At 37.1% G+C, this 22257-nt stretch overlaps 1 protein-coding gene across 1 annotated transcript in view; it reads left to right on the top strand.

Moving 5' to 3' along the window:
• The window catches only part of MMS22L (MMS22 like, DNA repair protein), an 89679-nt gene that overhangs the window by 45345 nt on the left and 22077 nt on the right, over nucleotides 1–22257 (top strand). The window contains exons 15-16 of the mRNA XM_063389692.1: nucleotides 18098–18288; nucleotides 20711–20861. Coding sequence (XP_063245762.1) covers nucleotides 18098–18288; nucleotides 20711–20861 — 342 coding nt within the window. The remainder of the gene's footprint in view (nucleotides 1–18097; nucleotides 18289–20710; nucleotides 20862–22257) is intronic.

The raw sequence follows: 22257 nt of genomic DNA, 5'->3' as shown, positions 1-22257 counted from the left end.
TTAAGTCTTAACATTAATGATTAATATAATTAGTAATTAAAATGACTGAAAAATATTTTTAATAATATTTTCCTTATTCCATTGTAAGTACAAAATCTAATTTTACTTTATCTGTGAATATGTACTATATTGCAGAGTTCGCTGGTGGGAAAATGGATCAGTTGATGCATTTTCTGAATTACACATTCTGTTTTTCTAAAGCTCTAAGGTTATACTATAATATTTTTTATCTATAATTGCAACTGGAGTGAAAACTCCAAATGTGATACAGAAATTGAATGTTGCACCCTCTAGTCTTATTTGATCCAGTGCCTTGGTTTTCATTTTTGCTTAATTTAAAAAGACTTGTTGCTTATGTGGTTTTCTGGTATTCCTAAGTTGTGCTATTCATTTCTTCAACAATGAAAATATTTTTTCTTTTTAATTCTAGAGAACACAAAAAATAAAAGGCAAATAGAAATCCATTTCCTATAATTACTCCATTTGCATCTGTATTTTTTGCCTGTATTTATACTGCTACAATGATATAATCTCTACTCTTGCTGTTATCATTTGAGCTCAGAAAACATTGGTCATTATTACTGATGCATGGAAGCATTCAAACAGGTAGCCAGTAATTATACTTGCAAGAGTGTACTATATTTCAAGGCTTCCTACTTGAATATTCGTGAATTGGTTTTATTTCTAGTCTTAAAAAAAAATACTGCATTGAAGTGATTTAAATCATTTTCATGTGACACTGCAAAAATGCAAAGGCACATTACCAGAAAGAAATGGTCAGCAATAAGGGCTGTTTTTAAAAGTTGGCTTGCAACAGCTACAGCACTATGTGGAGAAAACAGTTATCCTGTAATAATAAGACTAATGAATTCAGAAATCCATTGATTGAACTGGCTCTGGGTAGATTATGTGCAGGCTCGCTTCAAGGAGAGGAATTTATGAAATGTTTGCCGCATCCAGCAAGCAGTGCTGCTATAATACAGCTGCCTCCTCAGTGGTTTGCTTTGATCCTGTGGAATGAAAGGACAGGAGGATCAGCTCAGGTCTAAATGAGATTACAGCTGGTTCGGCAGCTTATCTGGTCTAATGCCAACTAGTGTGGCTTTGCACGTCCTAAGGGGTTTACAACAGAAACTGTTTATTGAGTATCATCGGTTTACTCAACACAAGCAGGCTAATCCTTCCCAGCCTCAGCATGTTGTAGGATTGTATATGAGCCAAACCAAAAGCTGGTGCAGCCAGGGCCTCCAGAGCCCTTTGTCTCGCTTCATATTGATTTTTTTACCTGTGTTAAAGACAGTAAAAAATAAAACCAATAACTGGCCCTATTGTGAGCAAAAGGTTAATCTGACCTAAAAATCTTACAAAAGCATCTTTTAACCCTAGAAGGGATGGTAGCCTTTCTTTGACTCAAGGGATTTTCTGCTTTAGGGTTTTGAAGAGCAAAATCGGAAAAACAGCTCCAACATTTAACTCTGTGTCTTGAAGTTGTCTCTGAATTCTTTAATCAGCTGCCTAGAAAACTTTAAACATTATTTTATTATTATTAATGATGTGTTGTCTACCTGTGGTAGGTGATGCTGCATGGCAGTGACATGACATGCTGAACATAAGCAGAGCAGTAGGAGCTGTTAGGTGTCCCAGGGCTCATGGTGGTTTTTATAAAAAATATCAGAGAACACCTTCATCAGCTACTTTCTCAGTGAAAAAACAAATACTGCAAACTAGGTGAGTGCATCTTAAGAAATTAAGTAACAAACAGGCGCATAAAATCAGAATGTTTTAAAAGTTATGTGCTGCAAGTTTTTAAACAACATCCATTCCTGTTTAGATATTAAATACAATACAATATTGCAAAACCAACACAATTTCATACAATCCTATTTTATTTGTCATATTTTTTATCTGAGGTGAGTCTTTTAGAAGGCATTACAGCATGTGTCATTATAAGCAAATATTTTCTATAGTATAGAAAAATATTAGATTAAACTTTAGGGAACCTTGCAGAGTAGTAGCAATACATTTACATTGAAAAGAAACATGGTAAGTTATTGAATCTACATTGTTGGAATTATTATTAAATACTTTTTTTTGTCTATTGTGCATATTATTGGGAGTAATTAAATCGGTTTTGCCATGATGCGGAAAAGAGAATTTGTTGGCACACCTATCTGTCATCAACTGCATGTGGCAGACTTAACTGGAAACTGTTCGAAAGCTGTTGATTGCTATGTAAAAGAAAAGATGACACTAACTTGAGGAATTATGGATGGCTGTTTTCTGTTTACTTCACCTAATTGGAATGATTGTCCATTTAAGTTATATGTAAGCAAAGATGTTACCATGGACACCATGGAAACATTAGGAGTGTTTCATGGAAAAATTGCTGAAAATATGAAAGATAAATGTGAGCTTTAATAATACTTAAGGCTAATGGATAAGATGTAGACAAGTTTAAAATGCAGTAATTGTTCCTTTACTTGTATTCTATCAAATCTGGTCTTAAAGCAATAGGCTGCTCTCCTGTAGTATTACACTTTAATATGTTTGAAATAAAAACTATTGTTGATGATTGCCTAAAGTCTGTTTGTTCAATCATTTGAACAGTGCAAATCACAGCATTTTGTCAGACTGTGAGAAGTTTTGCCTGGATAATGCTTCGCACACACAGGTCACAAGATAAATTATGTGCACAGTTTTACAGCATAGCTGGTGCTGGAAGTTAAATGGATGCCCAGTGGTAGAACTTGTAAAACATTTTCCTGTTAACACTGCCAGGCAGAATTGATATTGTTGATGGTACCTTTGATCTAATAAACTATCAGTTCTAACAGTGATTTTTACTGTGTTTCAGAGGGGATGTGATATAAGTTTAACAAGCCTGCCATTCTTCCTGGATGACAGAAGATTAGCTCCACTGTCTTTATTACCCAGTGTTGAGAACAATGTTAGTAGGGGATGTTTTGTACACAAAGTAATCACCTCCACTAAAAAGATACATTACACAAACAGCATCCTTTCCTGCAACAGATACTCCATTAGGAACAGAATTGATTTTGCAGGAAGGAAATGAAATACTTTGTTTTGGAATTTGGAAACAAGTTACTTCATTATCTTGAGTAAAAGTTTGCCTGCCTTCCAAAATCTGTTTTCTCTCTTGAGAGGAAGATTTTCCTAAACCACTTACAGTAAATGACTCCGAGCAGCTTGCTAGAGAGTATCCATATGCATATAGGTTTTGGTTTTCTGCAAAGACAGGTAGAGAAGCTGGAGCAAGACAGTTTCATTTTAGAAAAGAAAAACTTTATTTGAGCTACAGTTCCTCTCTCTGTTACAGTCTTATTTTAAATTAGGAGTATTTTTGAAGTATTTTTCAGGTGTCCTGCCTAAAAAATGAGTCACGTGATATTACCAACAGTGTGACAGGTGTAATGGTAAGATAGATCTGTTACTGGAAATTATTTCACAATGTCTGAAGAGATAACTTTGGGTGGTAGTAGTACTTTTAGTTAGTTTGTTTTCAGTATTTGAGGTTTGATATTTAATATTTTGATACTCTCCTTAGGACTTTGTGCAGTTACCTTCAGAATCTATTTCACATCTCCTGATCCCATCAGAAAATTTTAACTGAGATGGCACCAACTCAGCATCTGAATTTCTGCCGCCAGAATAACAATTTTGTTTGTTTGTCTTTGCTTCTTTGTACTTGAGCCTGGGTGAGGACATGCTCAATGAGAAACTACATTTCTAAAGCTGTGCTAGGTAATGGAAGACATTGGAGAAGTAGTCCTCAGTGAATGTTTCACACAGTTTGTTGAACTTGGAAATTTTTAAAATTTATTTTTTATAGCATGGCTAAGAAGAATTTTAATGATTTTTGCATAGACATAATTTTGCTATCACATTTCTAAGATTGTGAACTCTTCCAAAATGATCTGTATTCTTTTGATATATTTGAATGAAACACTGTGAGCTTGAAGAGACATCCACTTTAGTTCAGAGTGTGCGTGTCTTTTCCCCAGTGTGGGGAGTCCATCAGCACTGGGAGTCTGATTAACTACTGAGGTCTGAATTGTAAGAAATTATCTGTTTAGGGTCAACCTTTAAGCCTTAATTTTTATTTCAGCCATCTGTACCGTGTAAGAAATTACTTTTAAAAGTGTAAGCAACAGTTTAGAGAAGAGATGAACTGATCCCATCATTATAATTCTCTGTCAGCTACTGTTATCCTGATCTCAGAGTCCCAAAGACCTAAAGGCAGGATTTTGGAAATTACTATACCTAAAACTGGATTTCAGTGCTGGCCTTTCAGAACTTGGCATTCCAGTCACACTATATAGTTATTGTTTCTCATGAAATTTTTTTCTGAGAAAAAAGACAGTAAGGAATTGGTAAAAAATACTTAGCTTGTAAAAATTCAGACAATTTGTTGTATCTGAATCTGGGCTATTGTGTAGCTATAGACAGCTACATTTCATTGCCCTCCTGGTGTTCTACAAGAATATGGTTCAAATAAATTATATTTTATAAGCAAGCAGCATATTGGGTTCCCAGTAAAAGAAAAGCATTGAAATACTGATTTAAGTTGAGCAGAGGATGAACAAGATGATTAGGGCACAGGAGCAAATGCTCTTTCTTACAAGGAGAGACAGAGAAAGATGAGTTTCTCATCCTTAGCAAAAGAGAGACTGGGTGGTGAAAAGACAGGATGGGAAGTGATGGGTGGAAGGCATTTTATTGATTTGTAAAGGGGTCTAACTGTGGGAAACTTATAGATAAGATGGATAAATAAGGATAAAATTTTCACAAGCATTAAAACAAATTTCTAAGGTTGTAGAATTTCTCTCCTTAGTTTATTGAATATTGGCATTGCTTTGCGCCAAGGGTTGTACCTCTGGGGGTCCCTTCTAAAAAGGGTTTTTTCTGTACTTTCGGTTTTAACAGAAAATGCACAAAACTAAACCAACAAGTGACAAACAAAATACAAATGGAAATTCTCTTTAACACATCATGTCTGGAGTATGATGAATTTTAGAAGTTCTGCTGAAATGGAAAAGTTTTATGAAAGACACCTATTTGCAATTTGCAGTTTGTTTATTAAGTAACGTGAGTTATAAAAGCACATGCTTTCCTTCTCTCTTCAGCATTTCAGATAATCTGGCATTCTGATTCTCACTGTAAATTATATTCACATATGAGTCATATTATAGTGATGTGGAAGGTTTCCATATACCTTCATCAGGGTTTTCAGCAAGAAATGTGTCCTTGCCAGCAAGAACCCTGATGGCATCCTGTGTAGTAGGCAGAGCGTTACCAGCTGGTTCAGGGTAGGAGTCCTTCCCCTCTGCTTATGGCAAGGCCACAGCTGGGAGTGTTGTGTCCAGCTCTGGGTTACCCAATACAAGAGAGACGTGGACATATTGGATAGGGTCCAGTGAAGGGCAGCAAAGATGGGGGACTGGAGCATCTCTTTTGTGAGGAAAGGCTGAGAGCGCCAGGACTGTTCAGCGTGGACTGGAGAAAGGAGATTTTATCAATAAATAGAACTACCTGAGGGGAGCGTGTGAAGAGGATAGAGCCAGGCTATTACTGGTGCCCAGTGACAAGACCAGAGGCACAGGTGGGTCCGTCTGAACATCTGCAACATCATCTGAACTTCTGTTTTCATTGTGAGGGTGACTTGAGCACTGATACAGGTTGTCTAGGGACACTTCAGAGTCTCCATACCTGGACTTGTTCAAAAGCCCCCTGGACGTGGTCGTGGGCAGTCAGCTTTTGCAAGCAAGGAATTCACTCAGAAGGTCTTGATGGGATTGAGGGGATCTTTCTTTTGATTATTTTGAAGGAAGGTACTCTTTAACAGGGAAAAATGGTGCTAAACTTATTAGCTGTGACCCTTGAATCTTTGGTTCTAACTATTCTGCTCTGATGGCAAGAAGGAAGAATCATGACACCAGCAGTGATGTGTTGTTTTCATACAAATACCTAACAGTTAATACTTTCTGTTCCCTATGTGGCAGATATTAGCATTTATGTTCCTAACAAAGTCTCAACTTGAATAAATATAATCCAAAGTGATCTGGGCTCCCTGTTCTTTCAAATATAAAATAGCTTGGAAACAAAATCACCTATTAAAAAAAAAAGAAAGAAAAAAGGACTTTTGTCCCTGATAACTTAAAGTTATAGAAGTGTAATGACAGTAGCTTCTCAGTTCTTGAAGAAATACTTTAGATAAAAGATTAGTGGTGTTTTTTTAAACAAACAAATTAACAAAATCTTCAAAACCAAAGGCTGAAGTGTCTCATGGGCAGGGCAGATCACAGAACTTCCAATGATTTCCTTCAGTGGTGAATGAGTAGGTTTTGTGTTTTCCTTTTCAACTCTAATTTTGTGAGGTGACAGGGAATTTATTGGGCAATTTTGTCTTAATTTGATCAAAACTAATTGTAATGTTGCAAAAGATTTCTATTCAAAATAAGGCTTTTAAAAATGGAAGTGCAGCTATTTTAAATTCTTTGATATGGCAATGACTTAGAAATATTAAATTTGGTTTAGGTGGGGATTTTTGCATATATTTGAACTATAAAAGGAGACTACAACAGCCTAGAATAGTATAAATTTCAATGCAGCTTGTTAATTTTTTTTTCTTTATTTTTCTCTTTGTTCTTTCAGTGGATTAAAACATTCTCTATCTGACCTATACTGAAAGTCTGCTTAGGGAAACTAAATGTCTTTTTATCTCTTTACTTTTTCTGTTGTTTCTTAAAAGAACTGAGCAAGCAGCTGTTCAAAGCAACAAGATGACTCCCAGGGCCTTGAATAGTGCAGAATCTGGGAGAAACTACTTGGCTGAGATCTGTGAGTGGCTGAGCCCTTATGCTAAAATGAGTACCTGGACACTCTCTCCTAGGACTTCAGATTTTGGGACACCAAAGGGTCACTCTGTGTGTTCCTGCCTTCCAGTTTGTGTTTTGCATTACAGACACAAAGGAAACTGCAATCTTAGCATATGCCTGCATAGTACAGGGGAGAAGCTGGCATGGCTGAACACCAGTGAAGGTAATGAAGGAAAACTGCAGTTGGGCTCAAATCAGGTGTCTGTTTTTCCCAACAGTATTCCACAAACTGAAATGTGAACTAGTTGCACTGAATTAACACTGGTTGTGTCGTCTTTGCTCCTCTTGCAACCTTATCTTTTCTAAATGTGATTAGGAAAAGAAAACAGCTTTCTAACACAAATTTTCTAGGGTGCCTGTGGCAGATGTAATATTCCTCCACAGCAGACCTAGACAAAGCAAGCTCAAGCTCTGCTGCTTGCATTTAAATTATGGTCATAACAACTTGTCTTTTCAGTGATGTGGTTAAACCTACTGAGAAGGGTTAAGGAGAAAGTGCTAAGTAACATTCTGCAGCTTTGAACGTTTGGCTTTTCCGTGCCTTTGTGTTTTAGGGTTGTGTGTCTGTTCTTGTTAATATCTTTACTTTGTCTTTGAGAATGGTAAGGATGTTGGGGATTTCTTGTTCTCCCCATGTATTTTAAAAGTATTACTGAGCACACACAATATGCTGTCACCGTGAACGCAGGGTTCTCTATTACTGTGCTTAGCTATAGAGAGGATTATATTAAACTCTGTAACCTTGCTGGAGCACCTCTGTACCTTGCTGCTATATTGATAATCTTCACATGATTCACTTGCAGTTGAAAATATTTTATTCACAGCTTTAACGCTTTCAGTCCCAGTGAAGATTCGAATCTTTGATATCAGGAGATGAGCCCCTCGATGGGCAGGTAATTTTTCTAATTTTGTAAAATTTATTTAGTGGTGTGGTCTTGCAGCTGTTGCCTTGGACATTTCTTCACTTAGGCATATAGAGGGAATAATCATCAAGCCTAGCCATTCAAAAATGGGTAAAACAATTTATTGACGAATGAATTAGTGGTTAAGAGGCTCTTATGCTGTTTAATTGTTTACAAAATAGTAAATGCTTTTGGAAAATAAATGTGTTCTAAAAGAAATACACAAGAACATTTTGGAGTAATTAAGAAGAACATTTCCTAGTGTTTCCCATCCACAAATTATCTATGAATCAGTGGATTGAAGGAGCAACGTAAGATTTGTTGACATTTTCTGTCATTAATGCAGACCTAATAGTGAACAGCTTTCCTCTAAAATCTGATGTTAAATGCATAGAAAAATCATTGGAATTTATTATCCTATCTTCAATATTGCACATTATAAAATCACAATTTTAGTGACACTTATACTGCATATCTTTAAGGTCAAAGAAAATCCAGTCAGTAGAAAAGAATTCCAAGTTCGATTTCCTTTACTTTGTCCATGATTATATTATATACTAGTTCTTTTCCTTGCTGTTTCTTGTAATTTACTAGGAGTTGCTTCAGGTAGACTGCTGACCCATTTCTGCATTTATGTAAGACTTTCATCAAGCAATCAGTGGAAAGTTCTTGTAAATGTTTATATGGAATATTCATTTGGAGCTCACGATTGTATCATCTCTTTGGCCTGCATCATTGCAAGTCTCACTGAGGATTCAAGTCTCTCCTCTGTTGTAAGCACATGGGATAAAGGTCACTGCAGGAAGAATGGGGTAAAAGAAGTGGTATAATATAGTAGAGAGAGCTGGCTCTGCTTGGCACTTCATTTGTGTGGGGTTTTTTTTCTTTCTTAGTTAAATTCTACAGAATTTGCTTTGTGCCCATTTTCCTCCTTGAAGGATATCCACTTTTCTTCCTGCAATTTCTTGAGTTTTAAAATACTGTCTTTTTTTATTGTCTTGTCTCTTCCAAGTCTTTAGGTGATATCTTGGGAAATTTCACTGCTCTTCAATGAAGAGCAGGAATATTCAGGCTAGTACCACTTTGGCCTTTGTGCAACTTCTGCCATCCAGTAGAAAAAAAGTAAAGGAGTATATATGAATTACACTTAGATTTTGAGTCTTTGTTACACCAATGTGTGGTTTCCTTCTAAAAGTCCAGAAGGTGAATTTCCAAAGAATATTTAAAGCTTCAAAGGATACCTATGTTCAGAAATGTTGCAGCTTGGCAAACTAACATCCCTTACTCTAAATGCTTGATTTGAAAACTTTGAAGAAGATTAGGTCATGGCTGCTTTTGCCATGTTTTTGACAAGGTTTTAATGATTCCTTTATTGGGAAGATCATTTAATCAGTGAGAACTTTGATGGTTATATATCATAGCACATTATTGTTTGTATATCGATGTGGAAAAAGTGGCTGTCGTAAAAGCCTGAGACTTTCAGTTCAATTTTTTTCTGTGGTACATACTGTTTGCATTAAAATCTAAATAATTCAGTGAAGAACATAAATCTAGCAAATTCCTCTGTATTAGTTTCAGACAAAGAACCCCATTTCTTGAATTGTATTTCTGTAAAGAAGGAGCAGTTGTGTTGTGTATTAAAAAATGTAGGAACTTGGAGTTAAAATTTGAATAGTGTATATTTGCCAGTTTTGTATATTATGGGATCAGTTGCAATGGTTATGTTTTGTGGGGGAGTTTTTTGTTTGCTTTTTGTTTTTAATATAACCTTAAAGCTGGGAAACTATACATACTGGTTTTGATTTACTTTTAATTTTATATCAAAATAATTGCTTTTAGTTGTGCAGTCCACAGACTGATTTGCAGAAGCTGCATGAAACAAAAAAATTTAAACAAAAACAATAAAAAAATTGCTTATGAGAATATTAAAAAATATCATAAGCACTAGATTCCCTATCTGTTGGTAGTGTAATTCTTTAATTACTACATCCTTTGTCATCTGTTTTAACACCCTCTCAGGTAATGTGAGAAAATATTACTGTCATACTTCACTATAACATTTAAAGGGATCTGAAACATTTTCTTCTCTCTTCTCTATGTTTTAGTGAATATTTTAAGTAATGTCTTAGAAATTAAATTTGGTCCTAGTCTTCAAATCAGTAGAAGGAAAAAAGTAGTGGTTTAAAGTGGTTAACTTCTTAAAATGTGTATATCTTCAAAGAGCATTATGTAATTTCCTGAATAGGTTTAGTTATGAGTAAGGATCATTTTGTTTAAGGCATTTTCTGTTGGTATTATTTAATTTGGGAAGGTGACCCTGAGCTAAATTGCAGTGTGTAATTTGAATGCCCATGGGCTGCCCTTCATTGGCCTGATTGGGAGAGATTATCTGGATTTCTAATATACTTTAATTACTCTGCTTATATAAATTGTCGCATTAGAATCTTCTTAACTGTTGAGTCTGTTCTGTCAATAATTCACAAACAATAGGAATATACTACGCTCTTCCAGTGAGATTTTAAGATTTATAACACCGATGAAAGAACTGGAATGACTCTCATTAAACCTACTGTATCTTCAGTAGGAAAGAGTATGTGATCTGCTTCTACGCAGGCAACAATTGATGTGTGGTAAATTGAAAGGATTTGTAGCCTTTTTGATTTTGTTAAAAGGCATTTTTTTCAATTAAGGCAACGCAATGCAAAATATGTTTTAAGATGTTTGGGGGTGATGTATTCCTAATGTGCGTGTGGCAAAAAGCCAAACAAACACAGTCTGAGTAGGAGTTTTGGGTGGAGAAAGGTAGAGTATCTTTTAGCAATGGTTAGCTAAGGTTTTACAGAGAAGCTACAGTAATTTAAATCACAGAATAGATCAGGTTGGAAGGGACCACAGTGGGGTCATCTGGTCCAACCTCCCTGCACAAGCAGGATCATTGTAGAGCCTATGGCACAGGATTGTGTACAGGCAGTTCTTGAATATCCCCGGTGAGGAAGACTCAACAACCTCTCTGTGAAACCTGATACAGTGCTCAGTCACGCAAACAATAAAGAAGTTCTTCCTCATGTTCAGGTGGAACTTCTATGCACCAGTTTCTTTCTACAATGTTGTGGTGATGTTGGTTTCTTTTCACCTTTTATTCCTGGCTCTCTTCCTGACAGCTCTGTTCAGGTGAGCTTAAAGGTTACCAGTACTTGGAAGAACCCTGCTCTCAAATAGTGTAGGGGTCTTCCAAGATACAATGGTCTGATAACCTACAGAAACAGGTCCAGCTCACCAGCAGCTTGTTTAACACATGCAGCATATGTGTTTTGTGCAACAAACCGCTCCTGCCTCCTCTTGGGGATTTTGTCTCCTGTTAACCTACAGAAAATGTAAAGCATTGAATCCAGCATGTGTCTGGTGGAAGCCTGGAGACATCTGATTTGGTGTCATGGAAACAGAAATCTGTGTGTTTGGAACCACTTGTAGAGCCCAACTGCTGAAGATGTGTGCTTAAGTGTCTTAAGGTTTTGTTTTGTTGTTTGTCATTTAAATCACAAGCAGCAGCTGGAATGATTAAATATCTGCTCTCTCATGGTTAGTATGTAATATTGGGAGAGAAGAGTGTCATGGGCTTCATTCCTTGTTCTGGAATTTCACATCTTTATCCAGTAACTGACTTAATATAGAACGCACAATCAAGAGCAGAGCCCAAAATAGTATCGAAACTGGACCCAGCTGCCCTCCACCCTGTTGCTGTGATTTACTGGTTGTTACATAAAGAAATGTGTATTTCTGTTGGAAAATGCAAGTAGCTACTGCTGCACCTTATGCAACCTGCTTTTTTTTTTGTGTGTGTGTGTGTGTGTGTGGATTAGTCATGATCAAATTTCTGGGCCCCAGTAGACAGAGACTGTGAATCAAATGCTCGCTCAAGGCTTTTGTGTAGATTAGTTGCAAGCACCTAAGGAACTTTCTGGTCAAAAGGGGGTGATCTGACTAAGTGAGCAGTTTGAGAATTATTGTTCAGGAGTCTGACATCTCTCTGTGCCCTGCTTTTTAACCGTTACATCCTTGTATCCCTTTGGATCTCATCCAACATCCTAGAGACATCACTTTGTGTATGCTTGATGTTGTTCCTGATGAAGACGTGCTGTAACACGGATACTAACGGTGTTGTGCAAGTCCACTATGGAGAAGTTAAGCACCATGGGTGAATTTAAGCATTTGATAAAAATCCTATATTATTAGAGTTCTGAGAAACATCCCTCTTCCCTTGTTAGCCCTCCCTACTCTATTGCATAAGTCAGTAGTCATCATACACATTCATAACCAGGCATGTTATTTGGACTTCCTTTTCTGAGTAAACATTTAAACAAGTGGTTTATTGAAGCTAATTAAAATGAAGGGAGAACAGTAAAACATTGTTTAATAAATACTGAACTGATAAGGAGTATGTTGATGTTTGATAATACTGTGTCATGATTTTTCCAACTCTCCTTATACACTTTGCTGTACAGGAGTACAGCTTGGTGGTGCTGGTGGTGCTACTGTTATGGCTTACACAGTGCTGACACATTATAAACCGTGGGATTTTTTTCCAAATGTTTCTTTTAGTGGATGGGAAAAAATATTTTTGGTCTCAAGTTTCTCGTCTTGCTTAGCTTTTTAAAATGTAGTTTGTAATTCTGCAAAGGTGGGTGAAAATTCTGTGCACTTTGAGAGTTCCTACTGCAGTCATACCAGTCTCAATATACTGGGTGCTATATAAAGGGATATAAAAAAAATGTATCCCAGAGATCTTAGAAACAGATTTAAAAGAAGGCTTGGATGTTTGAATCAGACTTGGGCAGAATTTAGTCACCTTCTTTCATGCATGTCTCACTGAAACAGACTGAATATGGAAGCCTCTGACAGTGTGTAGGTGACTCCGTTTTAAGCACCCAACTTCCCTAGGTACCAAAACGTGTGCCCAGAGACATTGAGGCTGTTTTCATAAGCCTAGCTGTTTAGTATCCAGCTTAGGCACTTTGAGGCCATAAAGATGTTCTAGCACTTAAAACTCTTGTAAGCATGCTGTCAGTGCCCTTACTAAAAATGCTGACAACCAGGGGTTCAGTGGGGAGCTCTGTGGCTTGGCACACCTGCATTCTAACTGGGGCCAAGAGAAAGGAGGTTCATCTTTTCACACATTAGGTCAGATGGCCACAATCATTAACCAGGGAAAAGAAAGCCATAAGCCTTTATCATGAGATGCCTGAAACCCACATCTGTGACTTGCCACCACTCTCTAAGCTGCACCACCATGCAGTTAGTTTGCCTTTCTGTGAATCCAGATCCATTTCTTGTGCATGAATATGCATTTGTAAGAGGTAGGATCATACAGTTTGTTACTGGTATCTTGGCATAGTGCTATGATAATTCATTGAAAGCAGACTTGAACCTCGATGCAACCATTTTGGTTTTGCCTTTGTGAGTGCCAGTACTACAGTTTAAACTGAAACTAGCTTTTCTTTTTTAATGTTTTAAAAAATCCTGTATAAAAGTATTTAACTCACTCTAAAAGTGTGTTTTCCTTTACACTTTGTATAATATTTTATGGTATTGGAAGTGCTTGTAATTCAGAAATGTTACATTCTGTATTTTGTGTTAACTGCGTATTTGAAGCACAGGGAAAAAATAAATAAATGCCTATGGACAAATTACTAAGTAGAAGTTGAACAGTGAGTTTGTCAACATGGGAGTTGGTATCCATAGGGATCAATGAAATAAGTATTATAGTTGCAGTTTTCTCTGATGTAATTAAATGACATAATACTCAACTAGTTGAATACTCATACTTGATTTTCAAAGGCATATGGAGGGCAAGCAAAGAACTTTTTCAGCTTAACCTTGGATAGATTTAGTTAGTGGAAAGGTGTGTGGCTTTTGCTGATACCTTACTTACAGTTCTGGTTACCATAAACAGCAGATCTGGTGGTATGACAGGAATAAATCACTAGAGTTATTAAAGAAGTTATTGGTCTTTCATGGCATTTGAAGAAAGTGAAATTGAATTAGCAGTTTGTAAGTAATTCTGCAATGCTTTTTGCTAAATATTGTTCGTTTGCTGAAAGCTGAGTGTACTGCTTGTCAGAGACTTGGATGTTTCATGGCTTGAAACACCTTGGAATCCCAGTGTCTGTGTGTGGGAGGGGCAGGCCAGGCTTTGCTAAAGGTGAGGCAGTGCCCTGCTTCACCCCCAGGCCCTCCCCAAGTCCTGGTTGATGGTGTCAATCATGGCATCATCTGGGCACCTGAGCAGAGGATAGATATGGACCTGTTGGAGCAAGGGCAGAGCATGCCACAAAGTTGACAGGAGGACTGGAGCACCTCCCCTGCAAAGGCTGAGAAAGCTGGGGCTGTTCAGCCCGGAGAAGAGAAGGTTGTGTGGAGACCTCATGGCAACCTTCCAGTATCTGAAGGGGCCTACAGGAAAGCCAGAGAGACTCTGCATCAGCAACTGTTGTGGTAAGATGAGGAGTAATGGATACAAATTGAAAAGAAGGGAAATTTAGGTTACCTATTAGCAAGAAATTCTTAACTGGGAGGGTGGTGAGACACTGGAAAAGATTGCCCAGAAAAGTTGTGGATGCTCTACAAGTATTCAAGGCCAGGTTAGATGGGGCTTTGAGCAACCTAGTCTAGTGGGACATGTCCCTGTCCTTGGAGGGGTGTGGGAAACAGGTCATCTTTAATGTTCCATGAACTGTGTTGATAATCTTAGTGATATAAAGCAGAGAGAATGTTTGAAGGAAAATCTCAAAATTTAAGTATTGTGCAAGTTCCGTTGATTTGCAAAGGGCACAAAGCACTTATTACATCTCTTTGAATCTGATTGTGATGGTGCTTTGCTTCCTTTCACTTTGCCTGAGTTTTTCTGGAAATAACTGATGACTGTAGTTGAAATTCTATGCATCAAAACCATTTACTATTTTAGAAATAGTCATATATCTCTTCTCAATTTCCCTAGTTTTATCCAAGAGTGTTGGTCCTTCAGGTGGTGGTTTTAATTATTTATTTGTTTCAACATCAAAAGGTCATTCAGGTCCTTTAAAAAGACTTTCTTGAGCTTAATCTTGGCTGTACTGGGCAGCTGAGATTTGTAGATGCTGTGGGTGGCCTGCCTTGGACTGGGAGCTGAGGAGGTGGGAATACCGACTGTGAAGAAACCAGTATCTGTAGTCATAGCCTGTGTGACCCTGAGGGTGGTAGCCCCTGGCAGTGCTGGTAGGAGAGAGGTCTTCTCTCACATTGGGGAGTTCTGAACCCTTGTAGATCAAATTAAATGACATTGCATTAAGTCTGGATGCTATTATGCATCCAGTGCTGATTATAGACTAGTAGTAACTTGCAAGTTTCCATTATATAGGCTAGCTGATGAGTTTTGTGTTTTACTCTTCTGGCTTGACCTAACGTTTGGCTCTGTTTTAGTAATGCAAGCTTGCAAGGGCATATTTTATGATTACAGTATCTACATCCAGACAAATGGCTGTAATTCCTTATCCTAGGTGTAGAATATAGAAAACAATCCTGTATGCCACAATTATCTCTACACATCCAGCACAATCATCATTCAGGTAGCACAAGCATTTCCTTCTTGAATAAACCCAGGGTTTATTTGGTCTAATGGCAAAATGAAAAAAAAAAACTTTTTTTTTTTTTTTTTTTTAAGAAACAGGAAATTCATTATTTAAAAGAAGTAAAAACCACACCAAGTTATTGCTAATGTAATAAGGCAACTGGTGGTTCCAGTGTTCTTAACAGAATGGAAAATTAAATGTATAAAGTTATAGAAATTGAGTTATGTTTGATGGTATGCTTGTCTAGTGTTACAAAAAAGTAGAAACCTGAATAAAAAATAAAATTGCATTTATTCATATTTTTGTAGAGTTAAAAAATGTGCTAGTTAGAAATAGCTGGCTACATCAGCTGCAGCATATATTGATGCCCCATCGATTCCAAGCATTTACCTTATTGCCAGCATTTGTGTAGGTTACTATGAATAAACATAAATACTGATTTGTACGTGTTGCCCTTCCACTGACACAGAGATATATTACCTTACTTTGGAAGTCTGTACACCCTTCTACTTTGCATAGATGGCTAAAGGAGATGCAAGGCACCCGTCTTTGGAGAGGCAATTTAGAGGAGAGAAAAAGGTCTTTGTGCAATTCTACAGCATAGTCTGGGTGTAAGTAGGGCAGAATTTGGTCCCAGAAGTTTTATTCTCTGCATTGAGGCATCGTGCTTTTCTTTTCCTAACAAAATAGAACAGAAAAGCCCTTTGTTTTTACTGTTAAACTTTTTATAATAGGCAAAAATATTTTTTTAACTTTTGTCTTTAGCCTTGCTTTTACCTTTCCTTCACTTGACCTCCAGACCTCACTGTTTCTACACCCTTTTCTTCATAAGGGGATGCTCCCAAAGAAGTGTTGCTTGACTTTTTATGCTAATCTTGCTTCTATTTCAGTTCATGTTGACTTGGAGAATATGCCTTGTAAATAGGAATACCAACTGACATACTGAATATAATCCTCAGTTTCTAAGCATTGATTGTTTTCACAGCATGCTTAAAGGGTAAGCTGTCTCACTATCCAAATATCATGGCTGGGAAACTGAGGCTAACAAAGGCTGTATGATTTACATGAAGCCACAGAGGGAATAAATGTTGGGTTTAGAATTCCTGGCTTCTGTTCCTGTGTTTGGACTCATGCCATCTCTCAAAGAAATCCTTGATTCCTCCTAATGCTGCATACCTTTCCTTGTCTGTTAAATGTAGCCATTCGAAAAGTAGCTCGTTCTCACTGTTCTCTGTCTGTCCTATTGAAACTAATGAATGCCTGCAGGCAGGCATAAGGTATCGTTACCTTTGACAGCCAGTATGTTTTATGTTTTAAATTATGTGTTGGGCAGAATTTTTGGATACTAATTTGATATAATGAGATGCGCTTCTAATATCAACTGTAGTACGGGAAGGCCTTGCAGCCAACCTACTCTTTATTTAAAATTATTCCATTTCAGATGTCCTAATGAGTGCTGTGAGTTGTGTAATTCTTTCATAATTTTCCTCCGTTCCCAGAAGGGAACTAGGAGCTGGAGTTTTTTCTATTTTTGTTTTGGTGTATTTCAAATTAGGGTAAGCATAAGATAAACATCTAGGGGTAGATTTTTGTGAAACAGTTGCTATCATGAGAATGGCAGTTAAGAAAAACACATTGTAGTCTAGAAATGTTAGTGTTAAGGCAGTTCTCGATGCCTCTGCGGTTTGCCATTATCTTATAAATATCTTGACTCTGACTTTACAGTGCTGTTTATAGAATTTAATAAAGCAAATGTAATAATGCTGCCTGTGCTTTAATGCACAATCTCAATTGGGTTGACCAGAAGATAAATAGGAACAGGAATGATAGTGCGTTCCTACAGATTGTTTTTAATAAGCATGTTATTTAGTTGATCAGCCCGGTACTGTAATGCCTCCTATCCTGCTCTACCAGACAAATTTATTAATGTTCCCCCCCCCCCCCCCATTTCTCAGAGAACATTGATTCCCTGCAGACATATCTCTATTAAACCTCTAGAAAGTCACAACTTCCAAATTAGATTAAGTAGCAGGAATGGTACTAGAAGAATCAAAGAAAATTGAGTGTGTTATTGAATTCATGCCACATTGTCTGAGGAAGAAATGGGAGTTATGTGTAGTGGTAACTTTTGTCTTTACTGTACTAACAAAGCTGTGGGCATTGCTGTCAAACCTAATTGTCTGCAGTGCATCAGGATAAAATGAATCCTTTATCTAAACTCGTACCTAGTGAGATTTTACAAGTGAGAAGTAGATTTCAGAAGGAAGCTGTACAATTGATCAAAATCATTTGCCATTATTTGCTGTACACAGCTCTATCCTAAACATCCTAGTAGCAAAAATTTTAAAGAACCCACCTGGCTTTGGATTGCAAGCAGACTTCCTTGTCATGCTAACAGTTGCAAAATTCAGATATTAATTTTAAAGCTGCCAATTTCTCATTTTGATCTGACATATTGAAAAGCATATAATTAATGGTTGACATTAGTAATTAACATTAACTTTATGGTGCTTAATATGCCATCATTCATCCATCAAATAACTGGTATGCATAATGTCTTTGCATAAAGGTTTTAATTGCTCAAAATGATCCTTTGGTTCTCAGACTCTACGGTTTAAAGTAGTTGTAAATGTGTTTTAAAAAGATGTGAATTTTTCACTTATTGAACGTAAACATTGTTTTTGTTTCTCCCTAGGAGTGCGCACGAACGTGTAAGCCAGCGACTTCAACTGGGAAACACAGCCCCAGACACACAGCTTCCATTAGTGGCTAAAGAGCACCACCTTGCTGTCGCCAGTGCTCTCTGGAGAAATTTCTTTCCCTACTTGAAGAGCCAGAGAATGTCACAGACACCGCCTTCCCCACAGCTTGCTGATACAGCTGCAGGTTAGCACTGACCCTACCTGTCACCTGCTGGATTTGGTGCTGTTCTCTGGGTCACAATCTTTCAAGGAGTTTGTACTTTGGGATATTTCTCCTTCTATGTAGTAACTTAAGTATGTATAAATGCAAAAAGTAGTATCCGTGCTAAAGGTTTTGACAAAGGAAAATAATGTAGTGTTGAATATCCTTACTAGGGTACAAGCACATTGAGAATGCCAAAGGAGTTTGAAGCTATACAAACCAAACTCCTTTTTCACTACTAGTCACAGATTATAATCGACATGCAAGTGTTATAAAAGATAAATAAGAATACTGGTTTTCACTACATTCAGAATTTACCTTTTTTTTGTAGAAGTTTATATATGTTGATCTGTTCATAATGGTTGAGATTCAAACTAAATTTAAAAAATTTTTTTCATTCGAAGGCAATTTTTGAAAGGTTGCTTACTTGACTGTTGCTTTTTGCTGAATCATTATGTTCATGGTCATAAAACTATTTCATAATTCATTCTAATTATTTGTCTTGCTTTACACTGGAGGCTTTTAATATTGAAGTACAGCATTCCATATCTGTGTGAACTCCACATGCAACGAGTCAGCTTGGCAGTGAATAGAAAGATATCCCAGCTTGATCTTTCACATCAGTAGCTAACATGGCATTCTGTAGTTAAAATGAAGTCTTGTATCCAGTTAACTAAAATTCAGAGAAGTGAAACATAAAATATTTTTTCCCATCATGATATGAATTAGATAAAGTTACAAGCTCAGGAGTACTGAGTTGGTAATAGAAAAGCAAAAAGACCCTTCATTTGAAGCAGCTCTGTGGTAGTTAGGAGGCAGCATTAATGAAAGAGGCAGTGTGCAACAGTAGTGGTCTCACACTGCTGAAACGTGTGAGAAACAGCAATACAAATCAAAGGAGGTGGTTATTAATGTCAAAACTTTCATTCATTTCCTACAGTGACATAGATTTTTATTTTATATTAGCACAGTGAAATAGCAAGAGCAGCAAGCTATTATAAACTCCTCTGAGAAGGAGGGGAGTGCAGTTGTGACCTGCTTTATAGAGATGTGTTAGGTAGCACTGCAGAGACAGGCAAACCTTTCCCACGCTGTTTGAGCTTCTCGAATTAAGGTTGCAGGCCAGAGGAGGGAGAGAGCAGCTGTCACAGCTCTCCTGCTCCCCCTGCCAGGCAAGCAGCCTGGGCATCACAGCACTGCTCTGCCTCCCATTTCTCCCCAGCCTCTGCTATGGCTGGTGCTGCAGAAACGAGGTGATAATCTGGAAGAAGGCCGGCACAAATTGTTTCCTCACCTAAAGCAGAGTGGGGACTCTGTATGACCTTATTGTTTGTTCTGAGGCACATAAGGAAATGGGAAGTCCTTCATGGCTTCCTTCATGGCTTAAGACGCTCTGTCCCTGTACTTTTAGTTAAAACAGTTTTATTGTTGTTTCTGAAAACTGGCCTTTTCTGTCTAATTCAAAGTCAGTTTATCAATGCATGCAAGTTTACATTTATTTGAATTGGAGAATTTGGGAACTAATGAGCCCCTTTTTCATTGCCCGCCAAAGTCAGTTTTCCTGACTCATTTGATGCTTCTCATTTCCTATAACCCAATAACTGCTCAGCATTTCAGATTACATCTAATTTCTGAGCTTTAATGCACTTGTCATTTGCAGTATTAAGAATTCATTATATTTTGTATTCTGGTAGTGTTGGATGCATATTCTACAGTAGACAACAGAAACAGCAAAAGGTTATGTTTCATTAACAAAATTCTGCACAAAGTACTGCCCCAGTTTCTAGATCTGCAGCAGTTATATGGAGATCCTTTTCAAGAGTAAATTTTTTTCTGTAGTACTTTATGTGGTAACTTTTGATACATGAAAGTCTTCTAGAAATAGATAGGTACCAGCTTTTACTGAGTGAATTCTTTCCAGATACCCTTTTTCACTGTGGGAAGTGTGTAAAAACAACAAAACAAATAAATAAAACTCAACCCTATAAAGCACAGTAATACTTAAGTGTACAGGGCAAGATATAGTGGATGAAAGTAAGAAAGGGAAGTCAAGAAGATGAAAAAGCAGGTTTTAAGACATTGCAGAGGTGGTAAAACTATGCCTTCAGGATTTATAAACTGCGGTTTTGTGAATCCACTTAAAATTGCATATGTTAGAATCCATTTTTCCTCCTTTGCTGCCCATGTGTCTTGATGATTTACAAACTGCTTGGGATAGAGACTACATTTTTAACATGGATACAAACAATCGCTCTTAGAACAGTTGCCCAGTTTTAATTGAGATTTCTGGTACTTCCAGACTGCACATTAGTAATTTTAACTGATTTTCAGTAGTTTGTGTGGAACGGGGATTATACTGAGAAATTATTAAAATGGTGCCATGTTTTTCTCTCTTTAAAAACAGGTTTTACTCTCTTAGCTTTGGATATACCCAGCAAAGCCCTATCAGATCTCCAGCCACAGCCTGTTCTGTCAATGATGAGGCTGTTTGGATGGGATGACATGGTGTGGCCTCAGCTGGTGTCAAGATATCTAAGTCATCTAATTCCAAACAGGTGAAAAATTGTGACTATTCTTCCAGTACCTTTTCATCCTTCATAAGACTTGAGGAAAATCTTTTTTCAGACTATAATGTTTCATTGAAATGGTCCAGATTCTGTACATCTTCTCAAAGAGGGTCAGCTAGTACAAATTGCCCAGGACAATCCAGTCAAATTTTTGTATACCTGAAAAATGCTATCTTACTAAATAAGCCTCTGTGAACCTAAGATAGAGGAATGGTGGTTGTTTTTGTTGTGTGCTTTTTTTTGCTTGCCTTGCCCGCTTCTGAATCAAGTTTTGGAAGCAGGGGAGGTGAGAAATGAGAGAGAAAGAGGGAATATTTCTGTGTCAGATTATATTTGAAAGTGAAAAATGTTGCACATTTTTAGGGTACATAGTGTACTAAGGACAGTAACTGCAAATCAGGATATGGTAAAGATTATTTAGGTGTGGTTGACAAAGATGAGGCTATGGCCTTCTTGCAGGGAGGTGTTAGAAAAGGTTGAATTTAGTTCCTTCTGTGTCAGTTTGGTACTTGGGAAAGAAGTGTTCAGTCCTCTGCTATATTTCTCTTTTATGATTTTTATAGGGTGAGTTTCATTCAAGGTTGCAGACACCTAGCATGTGCTGAATGAATTAAGAGGCACATAATGTTCTTTTATAGTTTGAATTTTATAATTTTGAATTTTTTTGCTCTTCAGGTAAGATCAAGAAAAGAATTTTGAAATCCTAAACTTGAATTTTGGTATTGTTTAGGTCTTACAGTTAATTATCAAATCTCTTCACTCACACTAGGTGTTTGAAAGCAGTTACTTAAGTATTTGTTACCGATGTTCATTAAGCACCTGGCATGTTATTAACAATGTTATAAAATAGATACATTGTTATCATAGCTCAGCTTCCTTGAGGTATCACTATTGTGTTGAAAGCAGTTTTTTTGTTGCATGATTCATGTACTTATTTACCTTGTGCATAGCAAAACTTACCAAAGTATTTAAGTGCTGGGATCTTAAGACTTCATGGTCATTGCTCCGATAATTTTCACATCAAACACTGTCAGTTAAAAAGTAAAAAGTTTCTTTTGTTTAAAATACTGTTATACCCTGCAAGCTCTGGAAACATACACAGGAGCTTTGGAATTTCTTCTGCAGTAGAGCCTAAACTTTCCTCCAGATCCATGCTGTGTAGTGCCTGTTAGTGTTATAACCTGTCTAAACTAACTTTGAGCATGTGAATAAGCTTACTGCTTCAAAAGGACCATTTGCCATGCTTCTAGCAGGCAGTTATTGTTCTTTCCTTTTAAAGATTAGGAGCATATTCCTTTTCTAGGAAAATGCCTAAGTAGCCCACATACCAGCAAGCAAGAGAAACAAGAATGAGACTACAACAGAAAATTATTTAGTAAGCCTT

The sequence above is a fragment of the Prinia subflava genome, chromosome 2 (assembly GCF_021018805.1).
Source record: "Prinia subflava isolate CZ2003 ecotype Zambia chromosome 2, Cam_Psub_1.2, whole genome shotgun sequence".
NCBI lineage: Eukaryota > Metazoa > Chordata > Aves > Passeriformes > Cisticolidae > Prinia > Prinia subflava.
The sequence above is the reverse complement of the archived record's forward strand: the minus strand, read 5'-3'. Positions and strand labels throughout refer to the sequence as shown.